Genomic DNA, 23,418 nt, shown 5'->3' with positions numbered 1-23,418 from the left:
GCCATTTCAGCAGGTGCAAGTGGAGGAGTGGGGAATCAAACGCGGTTCTCCTAGATAAGAGTCCATGCACTTAACCACTACACCACACTGGCTCTCTCTCTTTTCAAGGGCAGCAAACGGTTTAGGGCATCAGGAAGCAGCCAGAGCCGAGTTTCACTTGGACCAGTAACTTTTATTGAAGCATACACAGCAACAGGTTTGGCTCTTGGTACTAAGAAGAGTTTAAGCGAAGCAGTTTAAGGTTACATCAGAGAGTCACATTGATTACTTTAGAGCACAACGATGGACACATGCAGGGAGCAGGGAGGCAGCAGACACAAGTGCATTGGGGGGATCCCGTAGTGCTAGTGCTGGATGATCAATTCACGAAGAGCGAGCGGGTAAATTCAATGTAGTCGTAGGCAGAGGGAAGCTCTCTCCCTTTGCTGTCCATGTAGGGCTTCATGTGAGAGATGCAGTAGTCCGCCTGTTCCCGGGTCAGGTTCTGAGAGGCGAGAGAGAGAACTGGTGAGAACTGAATAGGTGGGGGAGACAGCAGCTGTTGGTCATGGAAAGAAGTGATGGGAAGAAGGCGACTACAGATTTATACCCCCCCCCCTTCTCTCTGAATCGGAGACTCAGAGCAGCTTAACAATCTTCTCCCCCCACGACAGACACCCTGTGAGGTGGGTGGGGCTGGGAGGGCTCTCACATCAGCTGCCCTTTCAAGGACAACCTCTGCCAGAGCTCTGGCTGACCCAAGGCCATTCCAGCAGCTGCAAGTGGAGAAGGGGGGAATCAAACCCGGTTCTCCCACATAAGAGAGCTCTGGCTGACCCAAGGCCATTCCAGCAGGTGCAAGTGGAGGAGGAGGGAATCAAACCCGGTTCTCCCAGATAAGAGTCCGCACACTTAACCACTTACACCAAACTTGTTCTCTGGAGGGGAACTGGCTTTAGCTTAGGTCTCACTAGCTATGACCCCGCCACTACCTTGCCCCAGCTTCACTGCTGCCAAGCATGGCTTCCCTGGCTTTGCCAAGGAAGCCAGGCAAATATCCGGTTATCAGAGAAGTAACACCAGAGAAATAAAAAGGGGACCGTGTATAGCTGACAATATACACAAAGCATGAGACCCAGAGCCGGCAGTGTGGTGTGAGCAGAAGGCCCACCAATGCTGGGGCATAATCTGCACGCCCTTCATCCGCTAGGTGGAGAGGGGCTATGGCTCAGTGGCAGCACATCTGCTTAGCGTGTAGAAGGTCCCGGGTAGAATCCCACGCATCTCCAGTTCAAGGAACTGGCAGGAGGTGATGGGAAAGACCTCTGCCTGAGATCCCGGAGAGCCCCTGCCAGTCTGAGTAGACAAGACTGATTTGGATGGACCATGGGTCTGGTTCAGTATAGGACACTTCTGCTTGCAGTTGATTTAAAACAAGCTAATCATTAACCCAAACGTGAGTTTAGTACAGGGTTGGCCAAACTTGCTTAATGTGCGACACACATAAACATCAGATGTTTGAGAGCCACGAGACAAGGAAGGAAGGAAGGAAGGAAAATAATGTGAGGAAGAGGTGGAAAGAAAGCAACTTTAACTTTAAATGCATTTTCCAAGCTACCAGGTGGCTTGGCTTGGAGCAGTGATTTAAAGAGAGAAATGGTTTCTCCAAGCTGACCAATGGGGTGGGGGACTTCAAGAGCCACACAATATGTGTAAAAGAGCCACATGTGGCTCCCAATCCACAGTGTGACCAACAAAGTTTAATTCTGGGTATAAGCTTTTGTGTTCATGCACACGGCTACCCACCTGGATTAACCTACACGGTCATATGAACAGCTAGAGCAAGATTACAACCTGTCAGTCTGCCCTTTGTGAACAGCTTGTTTAGTGACTTGGGTTACAGTAGCAGTGCTCTGCTTCCCCCAGAGCAGAAAAGGCCCAGCTCCCAGTAAGCACTCACTTGGTACAGCTCCTCCTTCGTCACGTAAGGTTTGCCCTCGGAGCTGAGGGCACGGAAAGCACTTTCGATTTCTTCACTGGATTTCACATTCTCCGTCTCCCTGCTGATCATGAACGCCATGTATTCTTGCAGAGAGACGTGTCCGTCCCTGTAGAGAGAAACACAAGCTGGGAAACGGAAGTTCTTCCTCCCTGCAAGTTCAGTCAAGCTAGGCAAGGACGAAACATCTAACCAAAACTGACAAAGAATCCAGCCGAGACAGTAATAAGGTCACAGAGGAACCATTTACTCAGCTTCAAGGACCACTTTGTGCAAGAAAAGTGGAGGCACGGCACATTTTGTACAATATACTTCTAATTATACTAAGGGAAGACCTTGAGTACCATGCCTTTAGCTCACAATATAAAGATTAATAGAATTCTGTCAACATCACAGGAGGTGGCGGTGGCTACAAGCATAGCCAGCTTCAAGAGGGGATTGGAAAAGCATATGGAGCAGAGGTCCATCAGTGGCTATTTGCCACAGCTTATCGTTGGAACTCTCTGTCTAGGGCAATGATGCTCTGCATTCTTGGTGCTGGGGGGCCACGGTGGAAGGGCTTCTGGTGTTCTGGCCTCACTGATGGATCTCCTGATGGCACCTGAGTTTTTTGGCCACTGTGTGACACAGTGGGTTGGACTGGATGCACACTGGCCTGATCCATCATGGCTTCTCTTCTGTTTTTATCTTCCCCACCCATAAGCCTTTCTGCAAGGGAGAGGGCTAAGATTCCCGTGAAGTGGGATTCTCAGAGTGCCGGTGCTCCTGTGGCTCTGGGGCCCCCCATCCCAATTCAAAGCCTGCTTCGTAGCCACGTACCGGTTGGGATCGACCGTGTCGAGAATCGCTTCAAACTCCGGATCCGGCTCTCCTTCCTCCACCATGGGCAAATCGTAGCCTAGAGAGCGCAGGCAGGATTTAAACTCCTGGTGATTCAGCCGACCAGACTTGTCCTTGTCAAAGTGTCTGGAAGCAGAGACAACATGCTATTAAGTTAAGTAGGTCAACCGTGCAGGGTTCTTTTCAGGCAGATTACAAAGGATCCCCCTCCCCCAATGAGACTTCTGCCTACAAAGGAATGCAGCAATTAATAATTTATATCCAGGTACGAGACATTAGCAGGGCCGGCCCCAGGCTGCCTGGCACCCAAGGCAAGGCCCCACCCCCACACTGATAATGTCGCCAAGTCACATGGGGGGCGGTCACCCAATTCAGCGCATCCAGATGGTCGGAGCCCTAGGGACACCTTGAAGACCAACCAAGCTTAATTCTGGGTTTAAATTTTCCAGGGCACCCACTGGACTCAGACTTTGTTCTCCTGATAGGCGTGAGACACCCCCTTGGCCAGTGCTGCAGTCAAGCACTAACAGCAAACGTTAACTGTAGACAGGGGTGGAATTCTAGCGGGAGCTTATTTGCATATTAGGCCACACCCCCGATGTGGCCAATCCTCTAAGACGGGGGTGTTGATCTCATTTGTTATGAGGGCCAGATCTGACACAAATGAGACCTTGTCGGGCCAGGCCACGTGTGTCATAAAATGTAATGCCAGGTAGCAGAGATATAAACTTTATAAAGGACACAAACACAATTAAAGATTATTTTTAAAAAACCTTAAAACATTATTAAAATATTAGCACTCGTTGGTCTTAAAGGTGCTTTCTTTGTATCTCTCCCATGGGATCCAGGGAACTGGGCAAAGGAAGCTCTGGCTCTTTCCTTCCTTTTTGTAGAGGACCGGGGGGGGGGGGGGGAGGAGTCTCAGCCAATAGATGGGCTTGGTTCAGTAGCTCTGCTGTGCCATTGAGAGCCTGGCAAAGCAAGCTCTCCCTCTTTCCCTTGGGAGAAGCCTCAGCCAATGGAGAAAATAGAGGTTTTGCACTGTAGCCCCTGTGCGATTGAGAGAGCCTGGCAAAACAAGCTCTCCCTCTTTCCCACGGGAGAAGCCTCAGCCAATGGAGAAAATAGAGGTTTTGCACTGTAGCCCCTGTGCGATTGAGAGAGCCTGGCAAAACAAGCTCTCCCTCTTTCCCATGGGAGAAGCCTCAGCCAATGAACAAAATAGAGATTTTGCACTGTAGTTCCTGTGCGATTGAGCAAGCCTAGCAAAGCAAGCTATGATGCAGAAGGAAGCAAGGGAGAGGGAGAAGGAAGCAGACAACAGTAAGTTGTTCAGGGGCCTGATAGGAGCCCTCTGGGGGCCTGATTTGGCTCCCAGGTCGAAGTTTGACACCTCTGCTCTAAGAGCTTACAAAAAGGAGCCTTGTCAGCTCTTGGAGGATTGGCTACATCAAGAGGGTGTGGCCTAATATGCAAAGGAGCTCCTGCTAGAATTCCACCCCTGATTGTACATCATCCAAGATTAAGGCCCAGGAATTCTCAGTTATCCTCCTGCCTTTGCCTCCGGTCAGCACAACACCGCAAGGGAGGTTTACATCCTAGTGCGCGACACGCCCCTTTACTGTTCATAAAAATAAAAGACAAACCTCAGGGAAGAGTCCCAGAATACCCCCGAGGCAGATAACTGACTCTACCCAAGAGCCTAGCCTCCATAAACGCTGGTCGACTGAAAGGATTTGGGGTCCTTCACCATTTTGTGCTATGCAAACTTACTTAAACATCATGCTGAACTCCTTCAGGGCTTCTTCAGTGACTCCAGTAGTGTTTCTAGAAGGAAGAGGAAGCAGTTTAGCGGAAGAGTGGCAGATCCACACAGTAGACTTCCCCAGGGCTTTTCCTTGCATGGTTTGAGTGGCAGGCATATGTCAGATCCATAAAGGGAACATGCAAACAAGGCTCTCCTGGGCCCTGGAGACGTTCTCAACCCCTAGGAAAGGGGCTGGTGGACTGGATCCAGGAGACACTAACGGTACAGATGAGAAAGGGGGTGACTGCTCCTGCTCTGAAGTGGGTGATGGGCACCACTCGTCAAAAACCTACTCAGGGCCCAGGGGAATCAAAGAACAACCATCCAGTCTCAGATGTACCTTTCTTGACCAAAGCGACTGATGGATGGGCAACTTCAGGGATTTCCGAATGAAGCAGATTGTCTGAATCGGTTCCAGTCTGGTTCCAGGACTGTTTATGGGACTGAAACAACCTTGGTCACCCTGATGGATGACCTGCACTGGGAGATGGACAGGAGGAGTGCAACCCTGTGAGTTCCCCTGGACTTCTCAGCAGCTCTGACGTCATCCGCCATGGTGTGTCTTCCTGGACCATCTTTTGGGACTGGGAGGCACCGGTCTGGGGTTGTTTTAGTCCTGCACAATGTTCTGGGCTGTTAGTCTGCTGCTTGGCCTCTGCCGCAGGCTCCCGCAAGACTCATTATCTTGTCCTCGATGCTTTCCAACATCTACATAAAACCCCTGGGAGAGGTCATCTGGAGATTGGGGCTGAGTGGCCACCAGAATGCAGATGACACTCAAGTCCTGTGAATCCCAGGGAGGCTGTGGAAACTTGAGCTGGTGCCTGGAGGCGGTTTTGGGATCACAGAACAGAACCATAGAATTGGAAGGGATCTCCAGGGTCATCTAGTCCAACCCCCCGCACAATGCAGGAATGCCTAAGTGCTAACAAACTGGAACTCAGTCTCGTTCATCAACTTAGGCCCTTCACGGAGAGGGAAGATCTTGCCACTGTGCTGCACGCCCGAGCAACGTCTAGATTACATCACTTCAATGCATTTTGGGTGAGGCTGCCCCTTGAAAACTATCCAGAAGCTACAATTAGTACAGAATGCTACAGCCAGTATGTTAACTGGAGTGTGTTGTAGAGACTGGTTGCAAGGACCACATCACTCCAGTATTATCTACACTGGTTCCCAATTCAAGAGGCTGGCACTGATTTAAAGCCCAAGACAGCTTGCAGCCAGCATACCATAAGGTTTACCTTCTCCCATATGAACCTTCCCGTCCCTTCTGCTGCTTTGGGGGGCACCCTTGTCTTTCTGAGGCTAGACGGGCGACAACCCAAGAAAGCCTTCTCAATTGTGGCACCGAAATGTTGGGACTCCTTCCACAGGGAGATCCACCCGTCTCCTATTATTGTTGACTTCTGCCTACACGAGATGACTTTTGCTTTGTTTGCCATGCCCCAGGAACTGTTAGTGGCCCCCCTCCCTTACTGTGTTGTTATGTGTATTTATATGTTCTATTGAATTTTTAATATATATTATTTTGAATTCTGTTCTAAATGTTGAAAGGTTTTGATGTTTGCTGCCTATCTGGGTTGAAAAGGTGGTACAGGAATGTTTGAAATAAAATAATTGACTAAGGACACAGGAGAGTAATTTGTGTGCCCACCCATGTCTCCAATGCACATTACTGGCATTGTGTCAGTCCAAGCCAGAGGGAAGCAATCAGCACGGAGGTTGAGTACACGCTGGGACGTGGTCTGATAGAACAGTTGGTCAATTCAGGCAGCAGATAAAAAGCTTGCTATCCCAAGAGCTTTGAGGAGGCTGCCCGTCTACTAAGGCCAGAAACGGATTCAAATGCAAGATCTGTCTCCACTTGGCTCGACCACCCGTTCCCCAAGGCATGGTCCCCGTTCCTGGGGCATTACCTGGCCTGTATCTGCTGCTCCAGGTTGTGCTGCATCCTCATGCCGAGTTGGTCCAGCTGGTCCCACTGCTGTGCCAGCCCCACCGTGCTGTGCTCGGTGTACTTGTTGTCCAGGATGAGAGCTTCCTCCATGGCTGCTCCAAGGTCCTCGATCTTCTTCAGCTGGCTCCTCATGGCTCGGATCTCCTGGTGCTTGCGCTGTACGAGAGAGAAGAAGAAGATGATATTGGATTTATATCCCGCCCTCCACTCCGAGGAGTCTCAGAGCGGCTCACAATCTCCTTTACCTTCCTCCCCCACAACAGACACCCTGTGAGGTGGGTGGGGCTGAGAGAGCTCTCCCAGGAGCTGCCCTTTGAAGGACAACTCCTACAAGAGTTATGGCTGACCCAAGGCCGTTCCAGCAGCTGCAAGTGGAGGAGTGGGGAATCAAACCCGGTTCTCCCAGATAAGAGTCCGCACACTTAACCAGTACACCAAACTGGCTCTCACACCAAACGAGGGGAAGCCATCGTGGAGGATGCAAGTCGGGAGGGGGTGGCTGGTTGAAACCAGGAGAACCACGTCGAAGACACCGCGCTTTCACTCCGGGATTAACCGTGTCCCAAGCAGTGTTCCCTCTAAGCTGAGTTAGCTCATAGATTTTTAGCCTCCAGCTCACACCTTTTTGTCTTAGCTCAGGAAGGAGGACCCCAGAGCACACTAATGTATGCAGGAGCTCACCACTTGAATGCCAGTAGCCCACGAAGTAGAATTTTTGCTCACAAGACTCTGCAGCTTAAGAGGGAACATTGGTTCCAAGTGATTCTCATGCTTCATTCGTGTAATTACAGTTGCTAACAGAGCTGAATTTCCACTCCGGAAGGAAGGAAGGAAGCGATGGAAGGTCAACACCTCTGAGATTTTCCTGCCGCTGTGCAGCAGGCGGGACCAGAACCGGAGGGGCTTTTCCCCCACCAAAGGAGACAGCAACCCTGTCTAAGTTCAGACAGCCCTGCCTCTAGAGGGAGCAGATGAGCAGCCCTCATCAGGGCCCTCCCCTCCACCAGCAGGGAACACGGTATTGTAAAACCAGAGAAAGGAGCATTAGCAGACGGGGCTAGAGGATTGTGACAAAATGGATGTCTCTGGAGAGGCGATTGGTCTGTTACAGTGTCTGATGCGCCAATGAAATGCCTCTCGTGTTCCATCGCTTTTCAAAGTGGGTATCTTCTGTCTTAAAATTAAGGCAGGCTATTGTGTGGATTCCTGCAGACAACCAGCAAGTCAAAACACACTGCGCAAGGATCAGCATAAGCATGTGGGCAATTCACTTATGAGGTTCAGGTTCCATCTTGGAACTTAAACTGACACCTGCTGGGCTCCACAGAGGTCCTCCATCCCTGTCCAATGGCAGCAAGATTGGCTGGATCATGTGCCTTCCTAACACACAAGCTCCTTCCCCCCCCCCCCAGACCCATACTGTCTCCTGGGGATTCACAAGACAGTGAATGCCATGTGCTGACCCCGCCTCCCCTCCCCAAGGAGTACTCAAGGGTCGCTGCCATGTCACCACGGCCACCAACTTTCAGTGAATAGAAACACATTCCACCCAACGATCACAGAATGACTGAACTGAAGGACATCCACAGAAGAGAGAGTGCTTCTGAGGCTAGGCTTTGAACAACTGCAAATCCAACGGCAGGAGTCCATGTGGCTTTACCTCCGACTGGGGGGATTTCAAAAGGCATGTCTAATGGAGCAATGGGTGGTCAGCTGTACAGGGAAAACCAGCTTGGGATTGTGCTGTTCTCGCAAACCCCTCCAGATCCAAACCTTCCTCCTTACAAGACACCAGGCAGGCGGACCACAGCCAACAAAGAACCCCTTTTTGAACGTCAATTCAAGATAACACAATAATTAAGGGAAATCTTCCCAAGGCCCTTTGATTAACTGCAGGGAAAAGTCCATACTTTGGTGGCTTCCAGCTGCGACTCCAGAGTTCCCGATTCCTCCACCATACAAGACCTAAAACACAAGAGTGGAAGTGAGGACAGGGCTCTCAAAAACCAAAGCAAAAGAAAAGGAAAAAACTCAGATGGGGCTCAAAATCAATGCCATGCTTGTTCGGTGGATTGCCTAATTTCACTGCCAAAGCAGGATTTAATTAAAAAAACAAACAAAACACTTGCGCCCTGGCTAGAATCCATCAGTGTCTCCTTCACAATTTGGAGATTTTTCCAGAGGCAGAATTGCTATCGCAGCCCTTTTGCCAGTTTTTAAATGAGAAAAAAGCTTCGAATTCAAACTGGGTGTTATAAAAAAATACACCAGCGGGCACTTCCGGAGCCATTTCTGAGCCAGCCAGCTTTTGGCAGTCATGGGCAGTTCATTTCAAGCCCCATTCCGCAAGCCGTATGAAAACACATCATGCCAAATCCAAAGCGCTCACCTTCTCGATGGACTGAGTAGGCTTCCCCAGTGCAACCTCCCTCCCCCACCCCCCCACAACTGTGCCCCACACACACAAACCACAGGTGATTCGCTTGAGATGAGCTTGGGTTGCCAATGGACGACAGGAGCTCTAAGCGAGGCTTTGCACAGAGAACGTGTGTGGAAAACCTTCACAAAACCACTGGCTCAGTTTGAACACCAAAGGTAACGGGGAGGGCCCACTCCCCTCGGTCGGCTTAAGAGGCCACAGCATACAGGAGGGGCCGGGCAGAGATCCCCTGGAGAGCGGCTGGCCCCTAAGAGGGACCTCTCTCTCTGGCACCCCAACGGAAGAGAGGGGGAGCTCTGGTGCAGCCGTAGCTTAAGGATTAGTCTTTTTAAAAATAGTAATAACAATAATATGGTTTGTTTGCAACTTTGACACAGAGGAGAGTTAATAAAAATGGCCCTTGGAAGGCCAGCCCAAGATTAACGCTAGAGGGATGAACTAGCCAAATAAAATCGCTCCGTGTTTCCTTTTCGACAGCGACAAGGCAGCAGTTTTTTGTTTTTTTCACAGTGTGTTCAGAGCCTCTGTCCTGAAACATTTATGGTGCAAGATCACGATGGACAACCTGTGTACAAACAGCGAGTCTCGGCTACCGTGCAGGTGAGCTGCACTTCCTTTGAGCCCCTGTGAAATGGCGGTTCTTGGTGGGAAGTCAGGTGTGTCCTTTCTCATCCCAACCAAACGCTGCCCTCCACAACACCAGGGGGCAGGCTGCCAGGCTAACTCTGGCGGCAGGATCGCTGGGCGTCATTAATGCAAAGGGACCAAATTGCCCTGGGGGGGCGGTTCTCGCTCCCAGAAAGTTACAGCTCACAGTGCGGGGTTTTTTTTTAAAGAGGTCCAAACGTGTGCCCAGGATGCTCTGGGCGGCAGGCAAGCTGTGAGCCGACACCAGGAAACACGCTCCCTCCCCGCCAACAGCATCTCACAGCAGTGACCGTTAGTCAAAAGGAAAGCGAGTCTTAGGGATTAGGAGTGTGCAGTTTAAAAAAATAAAATAAAAAATAAAACACAGTGAGAGAAGAAAAATAAGGAGAAAAACCTTCCAGACAGATCATCCCCAACTTCATACTGATAGACACGAATGACACGACGATATGCTATGCTAGTCAAAGAAAAGAAACCAAGTGAATTCCGGATGGGAAAAAGGGAGTACAAAACTGCAAACCAGAACCAGCTCTCAAACAGCAACAGTCACAAGCAACAGCGCACCCCGCTGCCCCGGCAGACGCCAGCCAGCGTGGGCAGCGGGGCGAGGGCCGCCTCTCCGGGCACCAGAGGATGCTTCACGCCAAGGAGCCGAAGCCCCACGTGGCAACGGGAGGGGGAAAGCGAACGCATGAAGCTGCCCTCTTCTACAGAGCCAGCTAACCTGAGGCCGCCTGCCCCCAGGGCCTTCCTGCCCAAAAATCTGTTACCTGACTGAAGGGACCAAGCAAGGGACCAAGCACACAGTCTCCTGGGCAAGCCTGCTTGTGAATCAAGGGGGGGAGGGAGAGTAACTCACTCCTGGATAATCTCTGCCACTGCAGAAGCACAGGCCTGTCCTTCTCCTCAACCCCCAGGGTTTTATCTGTGTGAGGGATTTATTTTCACCTGTGGGGAACATTCCGTATTTGATTCCCCCCATCACACACCCCTGCTGCCTGAAATGGTAAAGCCCAGCAACAGATCTGTCATCCGAGGACGTTGGCTATTCACTTTAGCTCTCAAAAGGAGCTAAAGGGAGGGTGGTTTCCCATATAGAGAACGGAGAGGGAAGGCACTGGATTGACACTGAAATCGCCAGCTCACGAATGACTGATTTGCTGTCAAGGTGAAAGGCTGCTGACTGATTAAAGACAGCCTGGAATGGCAAGTGAAGAGTTCTCCTTAGCTTTTTTTTAAAAAAGCTGCATCCCATCCTATAATTGGATACCCAAATTAATCTAGCTGCCCTCTGTATACAGCAGGGGTGGCCAAACTTGCATAATGTAAGCGCCACACAGGATAAACATCTGACGTTTGAGAGCCACAAGACATGTATGTCAGCTGTTTCAGCGTGTCACGGAAGTGAGAAAGCCAAATAGATGGGGAGGGAGAGGTGGGAAGAAAGCAACTTTAAATGCATTCTCCAAGCTGCTGGCTGACTTGACTTCATGAAGTTATTTAAAGAGACAAATCCCTTCTCTAAGCTGGCCAATGGGATGCTGGGGGCTTTGAGAGCCACACAATATGTATGAAAGAGCCACAGTTTGCCCCCCCCCCCAGTACGCAGCAAAAGCACCAAGTGTCCACAGCACCAGGACTTGGCAGATTCTGGCAGGACCCACCAGCACAAAGGCCAAAGAGGCGGGCTCTCATCAGGAACTGTGTCTAAAAGGGGGAAAGATTCAGGTGGGCGGCCGTGATGGTCAGCAGCAAGAGAACAAAGTTGGAGTCCAGAGGCACCTGAAAGACCAACAAAATTCAATTTTGGGCATAAGCTTTTGTGCGCATGTACTCTTCATCAGATCTGACCTGAAAAAGTATGCATACACATGAAAGTTTATACCAAGAATTAAATGTTGTTGGTCTTACAGGTGCCTCTGGACTCCAACTCTGTTCAAAAGTGGGGAAATTACTTGCTGATTCCCCTCCCCACCAAACAGCCATCTCTCTTCAGATACAGCGGTGGGTTTCGTATGGCATTTGAAGCATCTGGCTGGCCAGATTAGGGCCACTTCACTCTCACTCTCTCTCACACACACACTTTTCCTTCAAGATTAACAGTGTAGTCTAAAAAGCAGGCTGCATGTCATGTGACTCTGGGGACAACCCCCTTGTTCCAGAAATACCACTCTTCACTGGATTAAGACTTCTTTGTGCTATTTGCTTCAGGCAGTTTGCTTCTTGGCCATCAGAACGCAGCTGAGAATTGGAGGACAGGGGACATATTTTCTCCTCCCAACTTCACATAGCATACTAAAAGCTCAGAATTCCTTTACTGAGATTCAGCAGCCAAAAAAACTGTATTTCTGCTGCAGCAGAAAGAAGCAGCCGTCAAGTTAAGATGCTAAGCGACAGCTGTTTATCACGTTAGTCCTATAAACACACGGCACCTTTTGGAATCATGGAACATTTCTAGCTGGCAAAAGCAGAACGCCTTTCTTCACCCATTATCCTGAAGGGGATAGAACAGCTTCTCGAGAAGGGACACTCTTTGAAATGCAGTTGCAGCCAACAGATGGCTTCAAAGTCTGATCTGAAGTATGTGAAGGTGCGGATGACACCTGCGGTTCAACTGTAGAATAATGGAAAGCGGCTCTACAGATACTGCACGTCCCTGTCTGGATCTCCTTCCGCCACGGAGAAAGCCACAGGGCCAACCTGGCCAGGAGACTCTGCTTCCTCCTTAGCTGCCCTGGGCTCTGTTTCCTGGGCCTCTGACAGCAGATGGGGAAGCTGCTCATGCACATCCCAGGCAGAGGCTCTCAGACGAGACGGCTTCCGACAACGGCTCTCACAAGCAAAGCAATGGCAGGAGGAAGCGCACGCACACACACGCATACAAACAAGAGGTTGTCTGAAATATGACATCTGGTACTAACCCATCGAGCAGGTAGGTTCTGAAGAACGGGATGCCCGAACACCAGGCCGCCGGAGAAAGTGGTCCCAGACGTCAGAAGGGGAGGGATGGAGAGAGAAGGGAAAAGCACATTAGCAAAGGCTGCTCCCATACACATTTCAGAATCCAAGCAAATCCACCCACAGGTGGCGCTAGCACACTGGGCATTCCTCCTGCAAGAGGCCTGTTCTCCCCCCAAACCCCTTCCTCCAATGCCCTTCTGTCAAACTCTTTGACGTCTGATGCTTAGGAACAAAATACAGAAGATGAAAGAGGAGCGTCCGTTCCAAGGGCAGAAAAGTGACATCCTCAAAGAACTACTCCTCAGCTGTATGCTATTTCAACATCTGCTCTCTACGCCACCTTGCAGCAAAGTGCCACTTACCCAGTTCTTCTCCAGGCCTGTAGCTGCAGGAGGGGCCAGGCCCATCCTTTCAACCCCCCCCTCCCTTGCCACTGTATGGCCCCTCCATTGGAGGGCCCCCAATCTGTCCCCTTTGCTCACCACTGCTCTGAACTAGTAGCCTTGCTGCTGGACTCTCCCCTTCCCTAACCCAGTATGCAGAGCAAAGGGGGTGGGGACAGTCAAGAGCTCTCTATCTCTCTGAGAGATGGGCACATAAGAAAGGGGAGGTGGGAGCAGAGCTGCTGTGACTGCCCAGGTGAGGGGGGGCGGTTAGCTTGTGGAACTCAAGGCAGCTTACAGTGCCAAGAGCCCAGGGCCATCAAATCGGGTGGCCCCTCCAAACAATAAATCCTGCTGTGGGCCCCACCAAACCTGAAATCTTGGCTATGGCTTTGTTCTTCTCCCGTATTTTCTCTGGGAAGTCAGAGAATATGAAACGGTGGCCGGCCCCAAAACCACCCAGTGTCCATTTGGGCTGACGAAGGATTTACTCTTCCATCTACTAAGTGAACGCAAGCCACTGCCTCGTATGGACCTGCCCCCCTCCGCAATGCCCCGTGGCGACGCCATCTGGAGGGCAGGCAGCAAACCAGAAACCTCCAGTGTGAGGCTGGCCCAGATTCTGGAGATGAGCAAGACGGGCTTCTTCAATAGCAAATGTCTGGACGCCACTTCATCGTCAAGGGAGCTTCTCTACCGTCGAGAGGGAAATCTAGCTTGCGACTCCCCACTGGTGGCTCTGAAAGGAGAGTCTCTGTCTGAGAGGAAGGCGGCTGGGGGCGGGGGGGAGTCAGCACCTGGTCTCTTGAATCCACTGGTGGAAGGCATTGGCGTGCTGGGCAAACTCTTGGCGCAGCTTGTCGTTCTCCTCTTGCCTGCGCTGCTCCTTCTGCAGTTCCAGCTCACGTTCCTGAAGAATGGAAAGCCGTGTGAACCCCAGGGGGAAACAGGGGCTTAAGGGATCAGCAGAGGCTCGGCGGGGGAAGGCTGCAGCTCCAGGATAAAGCATCCGCTTTGAAAGCTCAAGATCCCATGTTTGGGCCCTGGCAGCGGCAGCTGTGAAGGGTCAGGTGAGTAGCTGCCAATCAGAGTAGGCAAGACTGACCTTTTCTGCTCAGAGACTGCACACAGCACAAGGCAGCTTCATGTGCGAAACACTGTGGCTTCAACAATGGAGAAGCATTTGGTTAAAGCTCTGCAGCAGAGGTCCCTCAGTGACTATTAGCCACAGGGTATTCACGGAACTCTCTGTCTGGGGTGCTGATGCTCTGTATTCTTGGTGCTTGGGAGGGGCAACAGTGGGAGGGCTTCTAGTGTCCCGGCCCCACTGATGGACCTCCTGATGGCACCTGGCTTAGAGTGTTGGACTGGATGGGCCACTGGCCTGATCCAACATGGCTACTCTTCTGTTCTTATAGATGAAGCTCTCTGTGTGGGGCAGTGATGCTCTGTATTCTTGGTGCTTTGGGGGGGGCAACAGTGTGAGGGCTTTTGGTGTCCTGGCCCCACTGGTGGACCTCCTGATGGCACCTGGTTTTTTGGCCACTGTGTGAGACAGAGTGGTGGACTGGATGGGCCATTGGCCTGATCCAATATGGCTTCTCTTATGTTCTTAATGGGCTAAACTACCGTGGAAGGCAGCCCTTTTTCTTTCCACTATTATGTTCACATTATCACCCCACCTTTCCCCCCAGAGAGCTCAGGGCTCTGTGCAGGATGCTCCTTCATCTTTCTTCCTATCCTCACAGGACACTTGGAGGTAGGTTAGGCAGAGCGGCTGCTTGGTCAGCTACCGGGCTTCATGCCAAGCAGGGACCTACGTGCCAGAATGGCTCTCAGCTACTCCTGCTGCAACAGCCTGATTAGTGGGGGATGGGCAGCCTTCTTCTGGAACAGAGAACAAGCTGGGAGTCCCGAGGGGTGAGAGCCCATTCCCCACCACGCCCCCTGCCTCAGCACTGCTGCCAGTCATAGAATTGGAAGGGACCTCTAGGGTCATCTAGTCCAACCCCCTGCACAATGCAGGAAACTCACAAATCCCTCTCCCTAAATTTACAGGATCTTCATCGCTGTCGGATGGCCATCTAGCCTCTGTTTAAAAACCTCCAAGGAAGGAGAGCCCACCACCTCTCGAGGAAGCCTGTTCCACTGAGGAACCGCTCTAACGGTCAGGAAGTTCTTCCTAATGTTGAGCTGAAAACTTTTGATTTAATTTCAACCCATTGGTTCTGGTCCTACCTTCTGGGGCCACAGAAAACAATTCCACCCCATCCTCTATATGACAGCCCTTCAAGGACTTGAAGATGGCGATCCTATCACCTCTCAGTCGCCTCCTCTCCGGGCTAAACATGCCCAGCTCCTTCAACCTTTCCTCATAGGACTTGGTCTCCAGACCCCTCACCAATCCTTTCGGCCCTTTCCAGCCTGTCTTCCTGATTCCTCCCCCCCGCCCCGCTTTTGCGGTTTCAATTCTGAATCCCTCTGCTTTTTATTTGGCCCCTGACTAGCTTAAAACTCAGAAGCCACAGGAATCTGCTGTTGAACTGCTACGTGCTAAAGCAAGACTCCTCATTGATTCCAACATCTCATGTTTTGAAAACAAAACGCACCCCTCCGTACCTCCCAGGGGCTTCCACTCGGTAACTGCTAATCAAGTTACACATGTTATGCCAGTGGAAGCTGCCATGGATGAAGGTCCCTTTCCTAACCCAAACAGCTAATCTGGAGGAAGGTGGGTGAGGGGGGAAATTCCATGATGAACAAGCGGGGTTGGGGAAAGAACCTAAAATGAGTGCAGCGCTCCCCCAAAAGCCAGGCAGAAGACCAGGCAGGGACAACACTGGGTGGGAGGAGCTCCTCCCACTGGAAGAGGCCTAATTGCTAGTCACCTTGATGATTTTCTGCAGGTTCCTCCAGGTTTCCTCCAGAGCCTCCATGGTGAACCAGGTATACGGGTTGGAGGCCACCCGGAAGCTCTTGATCTGGCGGTCCAGCTCAGCCAGCTGGTTGAAGTCAGCCTGGGCAGAACTGAGCGAGGAGCGGAAGGCATCGTGGGCCTCCCTCAGGGCCTTGATCTCCTCCAGGGAGTTGCAGCGCACGGGGTCGGTGAGGTCCTCCTCAGCGTTCTCAAACCAGCTGTTGAAGGCCGAAGCTTTCTTGGCAAAAGTCAGGAACAGGTCTTCAACCTTGGAAAGACAGAAACGCCCAGAGGTTCGTTAAGGAGCAGAGGCCAGCAGAAGGCCATTCAAGCAAGACTTTTACAGTCGAAATGTGGGGGAAGGGAGGGGCCAGCATCTCTGAGAAGGTGGGAAAAATATGACATCAGAAGCAGCAGCTGAACAAACACAGTTGTGCACACCCACCCTCCAAAAAACCCTGCCTGCCTGAGCGCTGCTGAGACGTGTAATGGGATGTCCGGCATGTCCATTTAGAACAACAGCAACAAAAATGTGCAGAGCTGAGCCTCTCCAAACTTTTGTGTTTGCTTAATTCTTGGCCTAATGAGCCACAAATAATGGCTGGCATGAGGGCAGTACAAAAGGGGCACCAACTGCAGCATAAAGGGCTGAAGCAGCCTCCGCTCTAGAATGTACAGGGAGCTGGGGGGAGAGGAGATGAAGGCTGTTGCTCAGAGCACATGGCTGAACCTGGGCCCAGAGGGAGAGGAAGGGAAAACCCCTGGTTAGAAACAGAGAACGAGAATCAGTGACTGAATTAACACACTGCTTAGGAATGGCCTTTCCGTTCAGCTGGCCAACCCCCTTGGATTCGCCATCTCAACCAAAAGGCACCCCACCCAACACAAAAAACAAGGCCTCTAGTGCGTTGTCCGTTGGAAGATAACAGGCGCACGATCAGTCTGAAGCAGGAAGCTGATTTGTTCAGAAGGGTTTGGCCCAATTCTTTCTGTTTTTGTATAAATTCAAATTCAGGGCGTCCCTCTGTTTCCAAGGAGGCAGTTTTTATTCAGGGCAAGACTTGCCGTTTTAGACAAGCTCGCAACACCAAGGACTGCAGCTCAGTCATATATCAAGGTTTTGCAAGAAGAAATCTCCTGGGTTCTGCCTCGTATCAGCGGTTCAAAAGGGGCCAGGGCAGGCCTCTGCCTAACTGCAGAGGGAGCCCATCAGAGTACACGACTTGAGAGGGGGGGGGGTGGGGAGCTAGATGCAACAAAGGTCTGTTTGGGGAGGGAGCAGAGTGGCAGAGCACCAGGTCTCAGCCCTGCCATTTCCCAATGAAAAAGATCTCAAGTAGCCATGCTAGAAAGGATTCCCTCTGCTCGAAATGATGGAGAGCCACTGCTAGTCAGAGGAGGCACTCTGGAGCGAGGGGGACCAACGATCAGTGTAAGGTAGCATCACATATTGCTATTAATGACGTGTACACGTGATCATGTTCTTAGATGTTTATTATACAACCACCATGCAGGAAGGCGGGGGTTAAAAAGGAGCCCACCCTTTAACCACCCCCCAGGGATTTAAAGGTCTCATCACTGTTCAGTTTTAAGGTGCCGTTACAAAAGTTTTATTCCAGGGGTAAGTTTCTGCATGCATACATGTGCATGCACGTGAAAGCGTATCCCAGGAATAAAACTTTGTTGGTCTTCAAGGTGCCGCTGGACTCAAACTCTGCTTCAGACCAACATGGCCATGCACGCACCCCAGTCTACCACCACAAATACAGGCAGCAAATGTGAGACTACTGTGCTAGAAATGAAGCTTGACATTGGTGACTGAAGACATTATTTCTATGAGCTGGAAAAGGCAGCTTATCTTCCTGTGATCTGTGCTGTTTTCCTTCTCTAGGACTGCATCTCCTTGACTGGGCCTGATCTCGTCAGGTCTCAGAAGCTAAGTAGGGTTGGTCCTCGTTAACGCTTAGATGGGAAACCACCACAGAAGTCCAGGGCTGTGACACAGAAGTAGGCAATGGCAATCCACCTCTGAACATCTCTTGCCTTGAACACTTTATGGGGTTCACCAGAAGTTGGCTGCAAATGGAGGGGACTTTCTACCAGTACCAAATGGCTCGGGGTCATCTGCTTAAGATGCCTGTCAGACCCGAAAGCACCTCCTCTCTGACTGTGCCTTATGCAGGCCAATAAGGGAGCAGACGGGGGATCATTCAGCCTCACGGCCAGTGGTCCACAGAGACACAGCCCTCTTCTACTTGATCATCGATGACTGGCTTCTACAGATTTCACACTCACCTTTCTGAAGTGCTCTTGGGCTTCCAGGAGTTTCTTTTTCCTGGCAGCAGAATTGGCCAGCAGCTGGTTCCAGCGCTTCATGAGAGAGGCATGCCGGGCCTCGATCGCTTTGGACTGGATGTGTTTGGCGGCGAGGAGCTGGTCTTTCAGGGCCGTGATGTTGGCAATCCCTTCCTGCTGGAAGGCCTGGAGTCCGGCGTCAAAGGTTTCCTGGAACATTAAGACGGGAACAGATTCTGCTTAATACTTGCTGCCTTTAGGGATGTTCCCAGTCCCCAAAACCAGCGTTTGAAGTTCATGTATTATTGCTCAGAACACCAGCTTTAACCAACCTGCTTGGTGAGAAGTGTTTGCACAGAAGAGAGATCTCGGCCGTAGTCGTCTGTCTTGAGGCTGTTTTCCTTTTCACCTAGAAGAAGAGAAATGCACAGAATAAATCCTGCACTCGACATCCCACTTCCTAAAATAAGGCAGAGGAAACTTTTGAGCCAGGGGGAGGGGGAGCTGCTTTCTTAACATCAAGCCTGGTATCTCCATTCCCCTCCCCTCCTTTCTTTACTGAGTTGGGAACCTACGGGATTCACAAAAACACTGGGCAGGGAAAACAGAGGGGAAAGGGCCACTCACCATCAAGTACCAAAAGACAACAAGATTGTCCCCTAAACTAAATTTATATCCCACCCTGAACCCATTAGGGGAGGGCAGGATAGAAATTTGTTAAAAATAAATAAATAACAAATAAAATAAATTACAGGAGACAGAAGTCATCAGACAAAAAAGTTTGGTGTAGTGGTTAAGTGCACAGACTCTTATCTAGGAGAACCGGGTTTGAATCCCCACTCCTCCACTTGCAGCTGCTGGAATGGCCTTGGGTCAGCCAGAGCTCTTGTGGGAGCTGTCCTTGAAAGGGCAGCTGCTGCAAGAGCTCTCTCAGCCCCACCCACCTCACAGGGTGTCTGTTGGGGTGGGGGGAGGAAGATAAAAGAGATTGTAAGTCACTCTGAGACTCTGAAATTCAGAGTGGAGGGCGGGGTATAAATCCAATATCATCATCATCATCATCGAGGCCTATTTGAAGATCTGGTACATTACAAATTCAGTATTAACCATCACGGCTTGGGTCCCAGCGGTGACCTCTCAGGTCTCCCTTGTCACTTAGCTGGAAACGTCCCAGTCTTTCAAGGGGAAGTGAATGGGTACCTTTGTTCTCCCTCCTCTCCTCGAGAGGCTGCACATACCTATCCATGACTCCACCACATCGGCTTTCCAGTTGAACTGGAGGAAGGCGGAGTTCTCATCTAACTTGGCCTTCCTCTGGGCTGCAGCCTTCTCCAGGTCAGACACTTTGCCTCTCAGGCTCTTCATCTTGGCGGTGATGTTCTCTTCGTGGTGGTTGTTCTGCAAAAGGGGGGGGGGGGGAGGGGAGGGGAGACATGTGGTTCCTCTTGTCTCGAATTGCCCATTCCCCTCTTTCAGAATCACATAGCTGGATTTAAGGATTTTCTTTCTATCCCGCCCCATCCCACAAGCGGGCTCAGGAAGGCTTACAACGATAAAAACAAAAGTAAAACATCATAAAACAGTTTCAATAAAATCAGAGCGCCATATTCAGAAGAGACAGACGCTACTTCAAACATAATCTCCGTTGTGCAGAGAAGGGTGTGATTTATAGCTAAGGACTGTCGACTTTTATGGCCAAGTGTAAAGATCGTGTGCATTTTTACAAAAAAGAGGAAGGGGGGCCTGAGAGATCTTGCTGGTTGAGGTAAGAGGGTTTTTTAAAAAAAGGGCACATGAATGGATTTTTCAAAGAGGGACATCTCCATGCGAGAGAGGAAGGTGGGAAGTGTGAGCAACTGTTTCCCTCGGCAGAAGTTGCTTCATTCAGCTTGCAAACTGCTTTTTTGGAAACACGCCCTGTGCTTAGCCTGTAGCGCTGCACTGTGGCCCTACTGACCGTCCTTTTCTTCGTTTGCTTGTATTTTTGTACTTGTGTGTGTGTGTGTGTGCACCTGGAAGTCATGGCAACCTCTGGTGACGGACCACTCCTGGGGGCTTGGAAGATATTCAGAGGTGGCTGAATAAAGCCTGCCCCCACCTCCCAACAGCTGGTATTCCAAGGAGGTCTCCCACCCAAGCACTTGCCAGAGCCAGCCCTGCATAGCTTCTGAGATCGGGCTTGCCCGGGCTACCCAGGGCCCCACTGACCTTCTTAATGAGATCTTCGCCATTGGCACAGACATCGTTCACTCTGTCCTTGTGCACTGTGAAATCGGTCTCGAACGCTTCGTGCTTCTTCAGCAAGCCCTGGAAGGAAGGCACGTTTGTAAGAGCTGAAACAGAACGGCTGTTGTTGCTGCTGATGGCAAGATGGAAGCAGTACGATCGAGTAACACAAAGAAGCCCAAAGACATTTCTCTAGTGCACGGCTGCCAAAGGGCAGGACCTCAGTGGCTGTCAAGGACTGTAGAGGGGGGGCTGATTTATCCCCTGTTTGCTCTGCACTGCCTTTTCCGGCACTTCTGTAACAAAACATAAACAGCCATTCCACCCCAGCCAGCAACACACATTCTTCTGAAAGATGTGAAGGCCACCTCTTATCTCTCAGGCAGCAAGGCCGGTGTGTGGGAGTAGGCAATGTACGCAGCTGCCTAGGGCACCGCACACCCTACGGGGCACCTCTAGGCTCCCCCTCCCCACATGCCAGCAGCCCACTCGGCTTCCCTGCACTGTTGGGAGGTGGAGCGGGGCTGGGCGTTTGCACGTCAGGCTCCTCAAGAGGAGACCGCCATGTAAACCGGGCCATCCAGTCCAGCTTTACTTCCTTGTGCCACAGGGAGGAGGAGTGGGCCGGGAGTTTGCACGCTGGGTTCCTCAAGAGGAGCCCGTCGTGCAAACAGGGCCATTCGGCCCCACTGCACTTCCCCGCGCTGCGGGGAGGCAGAGTGTGGCCGGGCATTTGTATGCTGGGCTACTCAAGAGCAAGTGTTACACCATGCAAACAGGGCCATTGGAGGGCAGGGGCTGGGACCTTGCCAAGGGTGGCAAAAACCCCAGCGCCGCCCCTGCAGGCAGGAGCTTTTAACTTCCACTTTTGAGAAAGACTGTAAACTGTGTGTGTGTGTGTGGGGGGGTATTGCTAAGGTTTATTCTTTGAATGTTTAGCCCACCAGAATTTGGGCGCCTGAAACGCTGCGTAATTAATGGCTGGTTGTAATCTAAAAAGGTGTGAACGGACCAATGCCATTCTGTTCAGCAAAGTCTGTCTTTGCTGCATACATGCATGTCAGAAATAAAGTCTAATTTGATTTACATCAAGGAGGTGGAATTGATGAGTGCTGCACAGAACCTGACAATGGCTTTCTGGAACAGAAAGCTTACCGTATTTTTTCGCACCATAAGGCGCTCTGGACGCTAGGATGCACCTTCCTCCTGGGGGGCGATCCACTGTCTCTGCCTCCGATCCGGCGCTTCCCCCGCGCCTCCCTGCCTGGTTCCATCTTCTTCCAGCAAGCGCTGGGATCGCTCCACGTGGCCCCACTGCAAACCCAGCGCTTCGCGAGCGCCGGCTGTGGAGAGGGCAGCGTGCTTCCCCCTTGCCTGTGTGCCTGGCTTCAGCTGTGATGCTTAAAGCAAGCGCTGGAATCGGAGGGCGGAGGGAGCGATCCCAGCGCTTGCTTTAAGCATCAGAGGTGGAGCCAGGCAGACAGACAAGGAGGAAGCACGCTGCCCCCTCCGCAGCCGGCGCTCGCGAAGCGCTGTGTTTGCGGTGGGGCCACGTGGAGCGATCCCAGTGCTTGCTGGAAGAAGATGAAGCCAGGCAGGGAGGCGCAGGGGAAGCGCCAGATCGGACGCAGAGGCAGTGGATCGCCCCCCCCAGGAAGGTACGTACCTTCGCTCCATAAGACGCACACACTTCCCCCCCCCACTTTTTTTTGGGGGGGGGAGTGCGTCTTAGGGTCCGAAAAATACGGTATATCCAAAGTGTGATCTGAACGTTAGCTGAACAATTCGCTTTTGGCGGAGAGGCTGTTTTTCATGCACACCAAAGCCTTTTGTTGCAATGCAGCCAGGGGATCTTACTGGATCAAAAGCCAAGGAATCTGGCATGACTCTTGTGGGTGGTGCTCTAGAAACCTTTCCGCTTTATGTGGCCAGAATTTTTTCCTCCTGCTAGAGAACCAGAATGCGCTCCCAAAAACTGAGCTGGGAGAAGCCTTGTTTTGCAACCGACAGGACCCAGCCTCTTGCACACCTGGATAGCGGCAAGGGTGTCTCCGTAATCTTCGCTGGCCACCAGCGTCATCTTCTCATTGATCCAGGCTTCCTCCTCTTCCACATTGGCCACAAACTGCTGGTACTCTAAGGACTCCTCCAGCCTCTGACCGCTGTTAGCAGAAGCAGGGAGAAAACATTGTTTTGTGTGCTGGGTCTTCAATTCTACACTCTCAAAGCAAGCAAGTATTATTTCCCCCCATCTGCTACATTGTTCACACAGGGACTTTTCTCAAAAGAATCTTCCCAATGAGGACTACTTGGAATCTACATAACAAGGCTTTAGAACTGAACAGGGCTACAAAACCAGCAGCCTAACTGATGCAACGTTTACTGACTTGAAGAAGAGTTCTGTGTGTTTCCTAGAAGTGTATAGAATCATAGAGTTGGAAGGGACCTCTAGGGTCATCTAGTCCAACCCCCTGCACAATGCAGGAAACTCACAAATACCTCTCCTTAAATTCACAGGATCTTCATTGCTATCAGATGGCAATCTAGCCTTTGTTTAAAAACCTCCAAGGAAAGAGTCCATCACCTCCCAAGGAAGCCTGTTCCACTGAGGAACTTCTCTAACGGTCAGGAAGTTCTTCCTAATGTTGAGCTGGAAACTCTTTTGATTTAATTTCAACCCATTGGTTCTGATCCTACCTTCTGGGGCCACAGAAAACAATTCCACCCCATCCTCTATATGGCAGCCCTTCAAGTACTTGAAGATGGTGATCATATCTCCTCTCCAGGCTAAACATCCCAAGCTCCAACCTTTTCTCATAGGACTTGGTCTCCAGACCTCTCACCATCTTCGTCGCCCTCCTCTGGACCAGTTCCAGCTTGTCTATATCCTTCTTAAAATGTGGTGCCCAAAACTGAACACAAGACTCCAGGTGAGGTTTGCTTGCTTAAAGCATTTTAACAAG

The 23,418-nt window shown here is 51.1% G+C and overlaps 1 protein-coding gene across 8 annotated transcripts in view; it reads right to left on the bottom strand.

Moving 5' to 3' along the window:
* Positions 1-151: 151 nt before the first annotated feature.
* The window catches only part of SPTAN1 (spectrin alpha, non-erythrocytic 1), a 95,190-nt gene continuing 71,923 nt past the window's right edge, over positions 152-23,418 (bottom strand). For 4 of the 8 annotated variants that reach the window (XM_060251309.1, XM_060251307.1, XM_060251308.1 and 1 more), the window contains 15 exons: positions 22,485-22,617; positions 20,438-20,536; positions 19,468-19,627; positions 18,562-18,638; positions 18,230-18,439; positions 15,906-16,202; positions 13,815-13,927; positions 12,595-12,612; positions 10,068-10,130; positions 8,496-8,550; positions 6,545-6,741; positions 4,592-4,645; positions 2,798-2,944; positions 1,940-2,087; positions 152-484 (listed from right to left, as the gene is read on the bottom strand). In XM_060251309.1, the coding sequence (XP_060107292.1) occupies positions 359-484; positions 1,940-2,087; positions 2,798-2,944; positions 4,592-4,645; positions 6,545-6,741; positions 8,496-8,550; positions 10,068-10,130; positions 12,595-12,612; positions 13,815-13,927; positions 15,906-16,202; positions 18,230-18,439; positions 18,562-18,638; positions 19,468-19,627; positions 20,438-20,536; positions 22,485-22,617 (1,897 nt within the window). In that variant the 3' untranslated portion in view covers positions 152-358. The remainder of the gene's footprint in view (positions 485-1,939; positions 2,088-2,797; positions 2,945-4,591; positions 4,646-6,544; positions 6,742-8,495; positions 8,551-10,067; positions 10,131-12,594; positions 12,613-13,814; positions 13,928-15,905; positions 16,203-18,229; positions 18,440-18,561; positions 18,639-19,467; positions 19,628-20,437; positions 20,537-22,484; positions 22,618-23,418) is intronic. The other 4 variants (XM_060251311.1, XM_060251312.1, XM_060251313.1 and 1 more) reach the window with 1 other exon arrangement.

Source organism: Heteronotia binoei, chromosome 12 (genome assembly GCF_032191835.1).
Source record: "Heteronotia binoei isolate CCM8104 ecotype False Entrance Well chromosome 12, APGP_CSIRO_Hbin_v1, whole genome shotgun sequence".
NCBI lineage: Eukaryota > Metazoa > Chordata > Lepidosauria > Squamata > Gekkonidae > Heteronotia > Heteronotia binoei.
This window is presented reverse-complemented; position numbering and strand designations above follow the sequence as displayed.